The sequence below is a fragment of the Ixodes scapularis genome, unplaced genomic scaffold (genome assembly GCF_016920785.2).
Source record: "Ixodes scapularis isolate PalLabHiFi unplaced genomic scaffold, ASM1692078v2 PGA_scaffold6__148_contigs__length_123643588, whole genome shotgun sequence".
NCBI lineage: Eukaryota > Metazoa > Arthropoda > Arachnida > Ixodida > Ixodidae > Ixodes > Ixodes scapularis.
In genome coordinates this window covers 8,432,796-8,448,190 of record NW_024609881.1, presented here as the reverse complement: position 1 = coordinate 8,448,190, position 15,395 = coordinate 8,432,796, and the positions used below count along the sequence as shown (strand labels likewise).

The 15,395-nt window shown below is 47.0% G+C and overlaps 1 protein-coding gene across 1 annotated transcript in view; it reads left to right on the top strand.

Annotated features, from left to right (window-relative positions):
* Positions 1–15,395, top strand: part of LOC8026835 (DNA-dependent protein kinase catalytic subunit) — a 374,591-nt gene that overhangs the window by 75,083 nt on the left and 284,113 nt on the right. The window contains exons 22-25 of the mRNA XM_029967180.4: positions 3,430–3,589; positions 7,072–7,172; positions 11,538–11,730; positions 13,771–13,913. Coding sequence (XP_029823040.2) covers positions 3,430–3,589; positions 7,072–7,172; positions 11,538–11,730; positions 13,771–13,913 — 597 coding nt within the window. The remainder of the gene's footprint in view (positions 1–3,429; positions 3,590–7,071; positions 7,173–11,537; positions 11,731–13,770; positions 13,914–15,395) is intronic.

The window sequence follows — 15,395 nt, the reverse complement described above, 5'->3', positions numbered from 1 at the left end:
TGGCTTCTAAGTCTAGAGCAGGGGTCTCAAACACACGGCCTGCTGCTCGCTGAGACGCAACCCACAAGCAACCGGCTACGAGTCCTGGTTCCCATGTCTCGATCGCTAGAAATGGCATGTGCCATATTGATCTCGTCTCGCTGATTCATTTCCGCTCAAAAAGTGTAGCTCTGTTCTTTTACGTATTCACATAGTCTATATTTATGGGTGTTCATTTCCCTCTTGTTTTGTTTCATTTCATGCCCTGCTTTTTGTCATGTTAAACACCTGTACATAATTCTGCAACTAGGGTGGAAGCTCGAGCTCTTCGTTGAAGGACGCATCTCGGCTGCGCAAACTGTCGATGGGCGGGAGCAACCGCCAAAAATAAAGCTACGGGCTCGGGATCCTCGTCTTCATAAAAATATTATAATTAAATGACAAGTATTTTTTTAGTGTTGTAATAAAAATCGTCACGAAAGCAAGAACTGTCAAACTAACTCTTCGTATTTTTAGGGACATGTTCAGCTTGGTCAATTCCAGAGTGAATTGAGCAACGTGAACAACAGTGTACTTGCTTTCTAGTTCTACTAAAGGTGGTACCATTTTAATATTTCGATTTCACAAACGAGGCAGGGTCTGGAAGCCGTCATATAAACATATCAAATCCAAAAATGGCACTCGCAAGACTGAGAGTTTACAAAAAGCAGAAAGCATGAGGTCTCTTTCGTGACAAATCTTTTCAACTCTCCCCCCCCCACCCTTTGCCTTATGTTGGCTCTCAATTTTTTCGGGGTGGACTGTCTGGCCCCACACTCAAATGAGTTTGTGACCCCTGGTCTAGAGCATCACGCAACGTTGTAACAAAAAAGGCTTTTTTTTTCGCCCACAATGTGTGAAGAAGTATTTTAGAACATTCAAAAACCTCGAGATCCTCATGTCATTGAGTACACGTGGCACGGGCAGCCTTTTGTTTGTGGCAGGCATGTATCCAGGAAGGGGGGGGGGCCCCTCCCCCGATATCTTTCATTTTGCTGGGGCCTCCTCTGCCTGATCCGCTTCATAGAGTATTTTCTCATAAACGTGCCCCCCCCCCCCGAAACGAAATCCTGGCTATGTGCCTGGTTCGTGGTCAGCTTGGGCTCGATGCCAGTCACGAGCCGCGGAAGCCAATTTGTTTCTGTGCCCATTCCTGAGGTGGAGTATTTATTTACAGTATAGACCACTTACAACGTAACCGCTTATAGTGCAGGACCGGGTATAACGCGGTTTTTTTAAACCACCGGTTCGCCTCCCATAGAACTCCATGTAATTACATACCGCTTAAAACGCAGGCGCGCGAAGGGAAATACCGGTTATAGTGCGGTTTCTGGCACAGCCCACAGCCCGCCGACCGCGCCGACCGCGCCGACGACCGGAGCAGCGAGCACGCTTCCCTGTGCGACACTAGATAACGGCGCTGACGGCGCGAGCCGCAAGCGTTGCGCAAGCGGCACTCGCGGGGCAAGGAGGTTGCTCGAAGAAGCGGGAGAAGCGAAGAGAGAGGCTTCAGTTGCCCTAGCGACGGAGGGACGCACGCACGTGTCGTTCACGTGCGTGCGTCCCTCCGCTTCCTTGAAAACATCCGAAACAACCGCAACGACAGACCAATCGCAGGTCGAGAAGTGTTCGCGCGCGTCGCATGCCGGTCGCGGGCCGGCTGCTTGTCCGCAAACATGGCATCGGTTGTGATCAACGTTGTGATCGTCGTCTTAGACGGCGTTCATCTCATCGTTCCGCGTAAAAGCGCTATCCTATACTGTGAATTTTCACTGTGTGTCGCTATGATAACCCAGCACGTACTAGAAGGGAAGATCCACCTACTCGAGCGGCGATGTCGTGGCGGCGCCAGCGGCGCTCTCAAGACGGCAGAAACGCCCGTGTCGTCGTGTTTGTTTACTTCGACTACAGTGGTGATTATTTCTAAGCATTTGTGTGCTCAAACATCGCTCGGATTTCTTATTTGGCGCATTTCATGCGTGTGCTCAAGTTCAAGGTATTACTGGCGCGTACCGTATGAAGGATGCGAATTTTCACGCGTTTTCATCTCTGGAGAAAAGTGATTAGGGTTAGCAATCCTGAACGCTCGCAACGTCCGTCCGCAACCCGCGACGCCGCTAAAAGGCTGCGCCAGGCAAAAGCCGCTCATTTCTTTCAAAATGTGTGACACACTTGAGAGAGAAGTGTACTAGTCTGGTGAAATAAGGACTTTCCTCAAATTAAGCTTTATTTTTCATCTCACATAAAATAAATTGTTTTACAAAGGTAAGTTGTCTCATGGCATGTATTTTGGCCTGAAAAATTGATGTTTTGGTTATAGTGCGGTACCGCTTATAGTGCGGTACCGCTTATAGTGCGGATTTTCGCGACTCCCGCGACATACGTTATATGCGGTCTACACTGTATTAACTTTTTTCCGTGCCTACCAACGGCCAGAAGCCTAGGACGGTAGAGCACCAAGTCACATTACACAGGTGAAAGCGACAAAACAAATAAATCCAGAAAACGACCCGACGACAACACTATATCAGATTGTCAACGCTTCTCTTCAATGATGTGATGTCATTATTAAAGAAGTTAAGGAGTGTATCAAGAAGATTAAAATAGTTCTGTATGCGAACTACAGAAGAGAAACATTGCATGGAATTAACGGTATGGCCTTGGTGAGGCGGCGTCATTAGGAAGAGTCTGACGTTGACTGAGCTCACTATGCGCCGCAGCATGTCGAGGGCATGGAGTGTTTCAGCAGTCTATGGCGGTGGCTCGTCGTTAGTTATGTCGCCGTCATCGTTGCTGCTACTTGACTCTCATTGCGGTACACGGAGTTCAATGGATGTGCACGTGCAAGCAAAGACAGTTCTGCGGATGCTCGCTTGTTGACGACCACACAATCAACTCTGCTTCCGAATGTCATTTCTCACGTTCACTCGAGCGATTGAGAGCTACTAAAACTTGTTTATCGCGTGACAACAAAAATAAAGCAGCAACCCTGGAGTAGGTGAATGTGAGTTACTCCAGCAAGTCGAATTCAATTCGCATGACAACACAGATAGTGCAGCAACGCTGGACGTGGGTGTGTGTTTGAATTTTTTAACGCAGCCACGGTTATTGGGATCGCACGGCGCGTATGTAGAAAGAACGGCGAAGAAGAATGACACAAAAACGCTCGCTAAGGTTGGAGCCGAGTGATATCGTCCTAAAGGATGCGCAAACGTTGTGGTTCATCGTTCGTATTGTCCACTGTGGCCCGAAAGAGCATTCGGACTATCTCGAAAGGTAAAGGGACTTTGGCCGGGGATTTTGAAAAACTCGTATCATCCCGCAATTCGGATGAACCGTGGTCGTATCATTGAGATCTTACTGTGTAGTAACGCTTGGTGAAGTAGTTGAGCCTGCATTGACTCCCTGCAGATGGCGCTGCAGCAGGGCCTGAGCTACCTCCCCTTGGCCAAGGCCAGTCTGGATGCCCTGAGGCTCTGGGAGAAGCAGCTGCCCGCAGACGTTGCAGACGACGTGTTCAGACAGGTCTTGCCCGGGCTGTGTCCTTACCTGGCACTGGGCGTGCGTGCAGGTGAGCGGAGATGATCTTATAAGAATGGACAGTTGGGCTAGTTGGTAAGCGTTTATGATGAAAAAACGGCGCGAAATGCAATGACACAGAGAAGAGAAATACATACAGGACAAGGCGCTGTCTTTGTCCTGTAAGTATTTCTCGCAGCGTCTTGTCCTGTATGTATTTCTCTTCTCTGTGTCCTTGTGTTTCGAGCTGTTTTTTTTATCATGAGCGGAGGTGCCTTCTTGCTCATTCCTACACAAAACACTCCACAGAAAGAAGCGTTTCTAGAAACCTCTCTTACGCCTGCTCATCACCAACTGACTTTGAAAGAAAATTCCTATGAACACGCAGTAAGTTGACGACCGATTTTTCGGACTTCGATAATTCAAACTTGTTTGATATTTCAAACTTAAAGGAGGAACCGTGACCTACCCGATAGAAGTAGAGGATATTCACGACTGATGTTTCGGACAGCTTGAATTGCGAAAGTTAGATTTTTTGGACAAAATTGTCGCGAGCGATCGGCGGGAAACATTACCGAGAAGTTGCCATTTTAAAATCTATATTGGTTACAGATGAATTGGCTTTGTATGGCAGTGCTACTTGAGTACTGCCAAGTCCTACTGCTAGGTGATGCTCTGCTACAGTGTAGACCGCATATAACGTATGTCGCGGGAGTCGCGAAAGTCCGCACTATAAGCGGTACCGCACTATAACCAAAACATCAATTTTTCAGGCCAAAATACATGCCATCAGACAACTTACCTTTGTAAAAGAATTTATTTTATGTTAGATGAAAAATAAAGCTTAGTTTGAGGAAAGTCTTTATTTCACCAGACTAGTACACTTCTCTCTCAAGTGTGTCACACATTTTGAAAGAAATGAGCGGCTTTTGCCTGGCGCAGCCTCTTAGCGGCGTCGCGGGTTGTGGACGGACGTTGCGAGCGTTCAGGATTGCTAACCCTAATCACTTTTCTCCGGAGATGAAAACGCGTAAAAATTCGCATCCCTCATACGGTACGCGCCAGTAATACCTTGCACTTGAGCACACGCATGAAATGCGCCAAATAAGAAATCCGGGCTATGTTCGAGGACACAAATGCTTAGAAATCACCACTGTAGTCGAAGTAAACAAACACTACGACACGGGCGTTTCTGCCGACTTGAGAGTGCCGCCACGACATCGCCGCTCGAGTAGGTGGATCTTCTCTTCTAATACGTGCCGGGTTATCATAGCGACACACAACGAAAATTCACAGTCAAGGATAGCGCTTTTACGCAGAACGATGAGATGAACGCCGTCTACGACGACGATCACAACGTTGATCACAACCGACGCCTTGTTCGCGGATAGAAGCAGCCGGCCCGCGACGGGCATGCAACGCGCGCGAACACTTCTCCTGTCGTTGCGGTTGTTGGTTTCCAACGCAGTGGAGGGACGCACGCATGTGAACGACACGTGCGTGCGTCCCTCCGTCGCTAGGGCAACTGAAGCCTCTCTCTTCGCTTCTCCCGCTTCTTCGAGCACCCTCCTTGCCCCGCGAGTGCCGCTTGCACAACGCTTGCGACTCGCGCCGTCAGCGCCGTTATCTAGTGTCGCACAGGCAAGCGTGCTCGCTGCTCCGGTCGTCGGCGCGGTCGGCGGGCTGTGCCAGAAACCGCACTATAACCGGTATTTCCCGTCGCGCGCCTGCGTTTTAAGCGGTATGTAATTACATGGAGTTCTATGGGAGGCGAACCGGTGGTTTAAAAAAACCGCGTTATACCCGGTCCTGCACTATAAGCGGTTACGTTGTAAGTGGTCTATACTGTACTTTTTTTTCTCTAGCTGCACGTCATCATCATCATCATCATCGTTACAATTTTGCTTTGTTCGTTCGCCATTCTGCAGTCGTGGACTTTTGCCTCTCGTCTCGTCTGGGTGAATTGTGTTTTCGGACTGCACTGGCTCGGACGTCATGGCCCCATCTGTTCTTCTGCCGCCACAAAGTGTCGCTAAGAAGTGCTCAAAGTACTCGACCAGAAAAGGAGGCAGCGATTCTTAAGCTAGTAGAAAGTGGCCAAACGCAAAAGGAGACATAACTTGAAGCAAGGAACCATTGACGGCTTTTTTAAGCCCGCTTAGGGCTTATTCACGCGATTCATCTTTTCAATGCGCCACAGTTGAGCGAAACCAAGGTTTCGCGAAATCGGACTGTTCACACGTGGAGATTGAGGCGCAAAACCTGTGACGTATTGACTCAAGAGAATTTTGCCAAACCTTGTCATCTGCACCGGGAATACCAAGCGTTTCTCATCAAAATGATATCAAGTACGCACAGCGTGAAGAGACAGTCTGTTTTATTTAATACCACTCAATGAACTTCGTCAGATATAGCTCACTGGGTTTACTAGTTCTGCCAAACCCGGGAAAGACCGCGAACGTTAAGGAACAGGCAGATGATCTCGAAGCATTTCGGACATTTTTGCATCGCTAATAAAGAAAGTTATTCGCAGTCACCTGGTTTATATCCGGTGCTTGCACTCATCGCAACTATTGATGAATCTGCAGCGCGCCTTCAACCCGTACTGTAGGCGCCGTTCACACACCTGCCACCGAGTAGGACCAAGACTCGTCGCCCGTACGTACCGCTTCTCCGCTTGTCGCTCGCCATGTTTGTTTATTTTCTTTCGGCTTTGGCTCGGATACGGAATCGGCCGAAAATCAGACTCCTTCAAAAGCTCGCTCCTCCTCGAAGGTCAGACGTCATAGCGAAGTCGAGCGGCCATTGGCAGCGTCCGCGTTTCTCCTTCGGGTGATTGACGGGCGTCGGTGGGGTTTCAGCGAAAAATTGCTCCAGAAGCGAGGAAGACGCGCCACTTTCTTCGGAGGCGCGCCACTTTTTCGGTCGCGTTCAGACGGGGAATCTGTTTCCCGAAACTTAGTTTCGTGACACAAGATTCGCCAACAAGATGCTTCGTGTGAATAAACCTTTAGACGTAATAAAGGCAAGTCTTTTAATCTGCGGTTTTTTCAGACTGCTCGATTATTAGGACGTTTCTTCGGTCCCTGCGAAGTCCAAAAAATCGGTCGGCGACTGTAGTACCGAAAATTGCTGAGATCGGTGAAAAGCTTGCTTCCACTATATTGGCCAGTGATGTTGCTTGTTCGTCTGCCTGGTGCAACTTGACTCTAGCAGCGTCATTCTTATTTGTTGGTTTGTTTGTGTCCTTGAAAGGCTTGTTTTTCTGCCCATCTGTTTAAGGTTTTTCCTGTCCTTAGATATTCTTGTTTGTCTGTCAGTCTCCTTGACAGCTTTAGGTTTCCATTTATTTGTCGCTGTCCTTGGAGATCCTTATTTTTCCGTGTTCTTGGAAAGTTTTTGTTTTTCTGTGTGTGTATTCAATTCCTTTTGCTCCCCTAAAATGCACTTTTGGCAGCTCTGAAAGGATCTTGCCGAGTGACTTGGACCCCTCGCACCACTGTACCTCCGAACACAACTGTTTTTTCCCTTCAGGCATCACAGAGCCAGCGGAAAGCACCAAGAGAGCTCGGTCGCAAGGTCGCCACAAGGTCTCTCTCAAGCTGCTCTACCAGAAGAAAAGAGATCAGATCAAGGTACTTCCTCACCAAAATGTTGATTCGATCCCCAAACTGTAGTTTATGCGACGTCCGATCGATGGAGGCTTTTGCGAGGGTGGGAAATCTTCCGACGGGAAGACTTGCGAGCGTCTTCGAATCTACGAGAAGTTTGGCCAGAGTTGTATGGTTGTTGGCACCCTCTTTGGCACCCTCTTCTGGGCCACCGACGTGAAAAGGAATAGTGTTGTCAGTTGTGGCATTGGAACTGTTTCTAGAAGCTCTTGCTATGCCCTGTCTATTACCTAATTACGGCTTTGTTTATTTATTTATTTAAATACCCCCAGGGTCACCGGCATTTCACGAAGGCTTTTGGTTGTGTCTCGCATCGTAAATTGCGGTATAAACTTAAGCAGGTACTGGAAAATGACTGTCTATTACGGTGTATTGATTCTTACCTTACAGACCGTCAGCAGTATGCGACTGTTGCTAAGGCAGAGTCTATAGAAATGTCTGTTCTTTCAAGAATGCCCCAGGGCTCGGTACTCAGTTCTTTGCTTTTTTTTAGTGTTTATTAATGACCTGCAGGTGGTCAACCCATTATTTCAGTGTCGTTTTTTTTCTGACATTGTGTTTTGTTCTCTAAAGTATCCTGTATATCTGATCAGGAATGTTTAACTGATAGCCTGCTTATGGTATTTTCCTGGCGCCAAAATTGGCAAATGAATATAAATGTAAAGAAATCCATTCAAATGACGCCAACTCTAATAAGGTCTCCACTTGTGTTTTACTATGTTATAAAGCATAGCCGCCTCTATACTGACAAAGCCTGGCAGATACTACTCACGTAACGTGGCTGCTGAGAGTGAAAGGTAGGGCGGCAAGCAACGAATAAGAGGAGAGTCATGTAACAAGCACCCCGCTGCGGCAAGACGCCGAAACACTCTACTTTTTTTTCTCTTGTTGTCGAGGGTAAATGGGAACGCCACCCCTTCCTTGTTCCTCCGTTTCAGTTTCGTCTGTTTTGTTTGCGCTCAAAATGCTGTGCAGTCTGCCGGGGCTGGTTGATTACAGGTATTGATTCACGGGAACAGAGTTGAAAGGTCAGTATTCCCTGCTTGGAGTTTTCGGTGGTCCATGCACTAAAGGGCACACAACTGCCCAGACAACACAGATGGTCCTGAGGACGCCCTCAGCTGGTCCAGACGTCTTTGTCCCGACGAAGACGTCGTCAGGACTTCCGGAACTACAGGGTGATCCAAGGAGAGGCCAGGCTCTTTAAATCGACCGCAAAATTCAGTTTCTTAACCTATCGCGCTATGACTTTGTGCAGCGTTGCCCACAGATGGTGCATTTTTTTGGTAAAATTTGCAAAAAGCGAACTTACTTGAGGAAAAAGTAAAGAAAGAAAAAGGCTTAGCTCCTATGGAAACTCAGCGAAGCCACCGGTCTTCAAACATGGCGCCGTTTCGTACGGGAGACAAGAGATGGCGCAAGCGATATTTGGCTTTTTTTTTTACAGCGGAACTGTTAAGGGGCTAGGTTCCCCAGGATCGTGTCTGGTATGTCGGCACAAACCTGCCTGGACGGCTACCGCCATCTATAAGCGACGGCGGCAAGCATACAACTCGTATGGTTACCGCCGCCACTGCAGCAACCTTTCCAGCTATCGTGGAAGAATGGATAGTTGGGTGTGTTGGTGAAAATTCATTGTAGGAAACAGCATGACGACGAAGAAGCACACTTAACGAGCGCAGCGCTCGTCACGTGCGTTTCTTCATCTTAGTCTGTTTTGCGCGCTGTTTCCTACAATGAATTTTGAAACAAAATAGTCATGCACGCCCAGTTTGCTTTCCATACGTGCACAACACTGCCCGCCATTTGAAGACTCTTGCTGCTTGGTTCGACACGAAGGTGGTCCACACTTGTAGAATGAGGTTAAAACAAATGAGGGTAAATAACTAGAATCGACCACCTGAATGCTCCATCAAGCACTCCAACAAGTATGGTAACTGGAAAGAAAAGCTAATTTATTTGATTCCATCGAGTTGCAGAGGCCAATACATCGGCCAGACTCAAAGATGCCTAAATGTTCACTTTAGGGAGCACCATTCAGACGTTACCAAGGAATCATGGCACTCATTCCACCCAATAGTTGTGCACGCCCGTACCTGCCACGATTACTCCCCAAACTTTGAAAACACCACCGTGCTTGATTCACACAGAGATAAGTGTGGGCGCGAAATAATTTAAGCGTTTAAGATCAGATACGCCGCGAACAATGTCGCTGAGCCTTCTTTGACGTTATCGTCAAAAGAGCTGGAGTTCCTCGCGCCAGAATTATCGTAAAAAAGCTTGTTTGGTCAGCTATTAATTTTGCCTTCTTTTCCTTTCTTTTCTTCTTCCTTTTGCTTCTTTTTCAGGGGTTAATTTCCATAATTTTTTCCTCTCATTTTAATTTGGTATTTTTAAAATTTATGAATAATTTGGTTTTATTTTAAATTTTGGGTATTTTCCTTTCCTTTCAATTCTTTGGAGTTCAAGGTTGTAGCGTCATGGGCATCCCATAAATGTTCGTTGCTCATTGAAAGAACTTTGTGTGTCTGTGTTCGTCCTCCACGTGTTTTATTCTTTCTGTGTATTCTGTAGTTCTCAATGCGCCCTGCTACGTACACTTTGACTTTCGAGTTTGAAGTCCTTTTAGGGCCCTTTCAGCGAACTCAAATTCTTTCAAATGGTGCGAGGTTGAGGAGAACGCACGGTCGACTTTTGTGAGCGACGTGAGGGGCCAGCTCTTGCCGGTTCTGCGTGAAAGGCTGCCCCGGCGGAGTCACATCTGAAGCTACGGTACCAAGACACCAAAGCGAGCGGTTCTGTTCGACGATTTCCTTTTCGAAGTCCGAGAGGTTGTCGGGCACCTAAAAAAGACCCCCTAGTTTGATTCCCCGACTCACCGATCATCTTCTGCTACATGTGTCGACTGCCGCCATGTTTTTTAAGGAAGGGTAAAAAGCCACGAGGTGACGTCACACCGGAGTCCGTTTTTCGGAATTTCGAAAAGAAGGGCCGTAGCGCAGTTGCGTTAAGAAAACATTCAGCCTTTCAGCTCTGGTGTAGAAGGAAGAGCAGGGGAGCTGGCAGCCTCTGTTCTCGGCGATGGCTTTCCAGGCGAGCGATCTGCTCTCCTTTCGCAGGGGAATCTGAAGTGTTCGACGTAGAGTAACCTTCGGCGATGGCGGCCTCGCGGCGGTTGCGAAACCATTCGTACTGCTGCGCACATTGCCGCTCGTTCCGTTCCCGCTCTTCTTCCTCCGAAGAAATGTTGCCGCCATCTATGAGCGATGGTGGCAAGCAGACCACTGGCAGACACAACACTCTGGACAGCTACCGCCATCTATGAGCGACGGTGGCAACCAGAGTGTTGTGTTAGCCTAGGGTGTCGAGATTTGTTTGGTACCGGACACGATCCTGGGGAAACCCCTTAACAGCTCCGCTGTAAAACATGTTTTATGAATGTCGTTATTAAATGTTACAAGAAAGTCGCCTACAAAGCTTTCAAATTTTATGATATTTGACATCGCAAATCGGAAGAAGCGAGGAGGTGAGGAGCGGAAGAGAGAAGCACCAAAAATAAAAAGGTGCGCGCACGTGGGGAATTTTGTTTTTGCGTTGTGGTATTTTTTTGCGTGTCTATGACTACAACTTGCATAGTTTTAGACAACAAAACAAAATACGACCTTTGGGGTGTCAGTGCCCCCTTAAGTAGTGTGTCGTAAAAAAAAATAATGCCTAAATCACTGCTGTCGCTATGCTGACCCTGGATGAAATGCATTAGCATTTAGCTCAGGGTTTCTGACTCACCGAAGGATAGTACTTCCAACCTTGCAATGTTTTCTCTTGTATGGATGGTCCGCATACTGTTGCCTTCGGAGAGACAATGGGGACTCCTGGGTGTGGGCAGTTTCGGATGCAGCCACCGCAACTTTCCTCAGTCGACGCCTACGGTCTGCATACTGTTGTCTTGGACGAGCCAATCTTTCCTCCAGGGAGCCGCTGGTTCCGCACAAATGGCGATGTTGCTACGTCTCGGTTTTACGTTGTCACGTACGTTGCGCATACTGGGGAAATGAAACCATAAGCCTACCCCAGGTGTCGTCGTAAGAGAAGTGAGCATCAACAGCGGAGCGAAAGAGGACGGTGGGAACCGTGCCACAGCCTCGCCAAACCAGCCTAGTCTAAACCAAAGATGGCTGCATGCACCGGGGCAATAAATGCCGACGCATCTAATAAACATTCTTCACAGAGCATGCTACGGTGCTGCAGAGGCAAAAATTTTGCGTTGGGCATGCGGTAAAAAAAGATTGCGGCGCTCGGATGATAAATAATCCTGAGACCCCTGCGCAGGTCCCCGAGACGGAGTCCCTCCGGCTGGACGTCCTGTCCTTCCTGGGGGGTCTGCAGGGCCACCGGAGGGCGCTGCTGTTGGCGGACCTGGAGCGCGACACCCTGAAGGCTGCCCTCGCCTGGGATCCCGAGACGAAGGAGCACCTCGTGTTTGCGCTCCCGTTCCCCGACACCAAGTTGGAGATTGCTCTGGGTACGGATTCTGGCGTTGAACGAGTGTTCCAGACCTTGAAAGCCCTGGAATTTCTAGTGGTGCTTGAAAACCCTTTAATTTCCCAATTATAGTCAGTTTATTTTTTCAATCAAGCTTTTTTGAAGTAATAAAATATGATTATTTATTTTACGTGTTAACATAAATTTAAAAATTCCAACGGGGAAGTTTTTTTAGATGGCATATCAAGACACATATAGTGGGTGCTTGCTAAGCGTTTGACCACAATGGTCCACGCGGCGCTACTTTCCCAGGATCCAGTGACTTTAGTCACGTCAGCTTCAGCTACCGGCACTTACGTGCTTACGCCACTGGCACTTATGTGAATGAAGCTTGCGCGACTGGTGCTCACGTGACCTTCGTTAGGCGACCTTGCACTTCAGCCACGGGCATTACGTGACCTTGCAACTTAGCCACAGGTACATGGTATGTGACCTTGAGGACGAGGACATGACCTTGAGCGTGGTTGGATTTATAAAGCTACCACTTTAAAAACAATGCCCTCTTAAGCCATCGCACAAGAGCTCTGACGCAGAATGCATTGGGGTCCTTGGCCTTAGAGTGGGTTGGGGTTCTGTGACGGCCAAAACTCTGAGAACCACTGCAGTAGAGCCTCTCAGCCTGTCGGACTGAATTTAAGGGGGCACACCCCCTAGGGGGGTCAACTTTTGAACCCTTGTTTTAAAATTAACGAAATTTACAGGGTAGGCTGGTGGTCATGCTAGAGGGTGTATGACAAAATTTCAGGTCTGTCGGTTAAATGAGAAGGAAATAAGAGTAGCTTCTATCAGCAACACGCCTACGTTGTTTAGTTAATCTATCGTCAGAAAACTATTGCGATATTAAAGATTTTTATTTGCTAGATATGTAGCAGAATGCCTAGAGGGTGCGGCTATGGAACACTTTTTTCTAAAAAGTAATTCATTTCTATAAATTTTCTCTTCTGCAAAATTGGTCAACTTTTTGGTCTTCTGTGCCTTCGCCAAAATGTCAACATTTTTTACAAAAGACATCCGTAAAGGGACAAAAAAGTTCCATAGCCGCACTCCTTATTAAATTTTAGTCAGGATAAGGGAAGAATGCGCTTTCCCTGTTTTGCCATTATCAAACGATAGATTGACTAAAATGGAATTTATACCAAAAAGTGGAACGGAGAAAAATGTGTTCAAAGTGCTCCAAACCCTACCTTTTCTATAGCTTTGGTGGACGGAAAATAATTTATAAAAAATTAACTATTCAGTGAAAATTAATGAAACATTTTGAGAATACTCTCTAGATGTTGGTGGATGTAAAGATGTCATTTTTCAAAATCAACTTTTTTTGCAGAAATTTTTTTTTCTGGGCAGTGTCTCCCCTTAAAATAAATAGGTCTGCAAAAATGTTATTGTGACTTGTAATTTGAGTTATTAGCTGATATGTGTCCATCAGTGTGCTGAACCAGTTATGAGGCAAATCAGTGCCAGAATTTCGCTGGAAAGAAAACCAAGTGCAAGGTGTTCCTAAGCTTCAGCTTGTAGCTTTTCCTGACCTGCTGAATGCATTACGGGTGACCTAGGATTGCTACGGCAGTTGACGCACAGCCAATGGGCGTCCACCGTTGCAGTGTTGCTGGCCGTTCTATAGTTCTGGTCGTGACACGATACCCAGCATCTGGATGAAACAAATCGCTGTTTGCTCGAGGCAGGTGCTCTTGCAGGCCACATAGTTCACTGCCTGCGTCCTTTCATTTTCGTGCATCTGTAGTGTCTCTCCGTCTTGTAACTCTTTGTCCACGGAAAATAAGTGTACCGATTTGCTGCGCCTTCGGCAACCCATTCCATACCGTCTTTCTGCGACTCGCATATTTTTTCCAGAGTCGTAGCAATGGTCTAAGGAGAGGAAAGGAGGCATTCGTTGTGTTGGAAATTCCCGCCACAACCCTTCACAGTGCTTCGTTTGAACTCTTCAAAGTGTCGATTATGTTGTTAAAAAGTTTGAGTACTGCTTGTGTTTAGAAGCAATCGTTCGCCATGTTGTTTGCAGACGCCTTCCTGCCACGGGTGGTCGAGTTGGCTCGCTTTGCCGGCGATCGTCAGTCCAAGGTGGCCGGATGCGAGCTGCTTCATGCCATGGTGCTATATGCTGTCGGCACGGGGGTGCAGACATCGGCGGAGAGAAGAGCTAAGGTTCGTTTTTTTCTCTGTGTCGCGGTATAACAGCATCCCTTTTTTTCTAGGCAATACTAAATAAGCCAAGTAGGCCATGCATCGGAGTAAAGATACTTCAGCTGGTGGATTGGATTGTGTTGGCTATTTCCTTTGCAAGAAGTAAGCAGACTTCACGCTTTACTTCATCCGAAGTAAAATAAATCTCTATTCTGTGATGCCACCAGTCCACCATTCACCTCTTGGCGCATTCTGTAATTCTCTCGGTTATGCATGCTGTATCAACCGAGTCCATGTTGACTTCCACCACTGTTCCCTAGCCTCTGGGAACGAGTTTATTTCTGGCTCCAGCCTCGGGTCTTGGCAGCCCAACACTACGTGAGAAATGGTTTCTGTCTCCGTCCCACAGATGGTGCAAGTGGCCTCCAGGTCTTCGGTGAAGTGGTCTCTTTGTTGTTTTGTTTAGAGAGTCCCTGCAAGTGCCTCAAATGCTAGACCACTTTCTTGTTGTTATTGTAAATGTCTAGTCACTAGTTGTTTAAAATCGTTGTTGGCAGTTATGTGAAGTTCTAACTGAAATGGCAGGAAGCACTTTTTCGTCCTCTGGAAGCGTTGGAACAGTGCGTGACAGAGCGAAATGGCGTCACTTGAGCTTCCTGCCATCGTATCTAAAGCTCAGGAAGTTGCATATTTGCGTCATAACTGGGAGTAATTGTGCCCAATCTGCATTAGGCAATGAAATGGTGGCTGGGAAATGGAGTGAATGGACTTCAAGCGATTTTGTGGCTTTAGTAAAGACTGATTTAGAGCAGTTAAGAGGACATGTTGCAGTGTTAGGTCGTGCTTTTAACGAGAAGAAAAAAGCATGTGTGGCTGTAACTTGGGGTTTTCTGTGACGCTTTGAGTGGATAGATTATGTTTGCACCATAAAATAGGATCTTTAGTGCCCAACGTCCATCAGCTGCTGCTTTTCTTTACTTTTTTTTTTTTTCACCAGAACTTGTATACATTTGAGCTTTCGTTTTGTACAAGATGCATATTCTACACCAAGCGCATACTCTGCACATATAATAGTCTCATTCGCAGCACACTTTGAAAAATTCCTACAAATAAAATCACTATTCGATATTTGATTCCATATTCGGCTTTTTTGTTTCTTAATTCGATTCGGCATTTGATTCAATGACTACTATTCGGTATTTGCACACCCCTAGTTTTTAGGGCTGAGTCGAACTAGATTCAGTAAGAATGCAGTTGTGCATTAACAAGTGTGGCAACGTGCAAACATGTGGTGTTGTCCGTCGTGCATCTGGAATGCCATACGTGTGTTATGCGAACCATCAGCAGCCTCTCAAGTGACCTTCTGCTGCTGCTGCTCAGTGTTGTCAGCACAGCAGTTACCAACCAGTGGTATATGGGCCATAGCTTGTCAACTTTGAAATTATTTTTTTCTGCCCAGATAGCTTGGAGGCGTGCTCAGGCGAGTATACTGTTAAACAACCT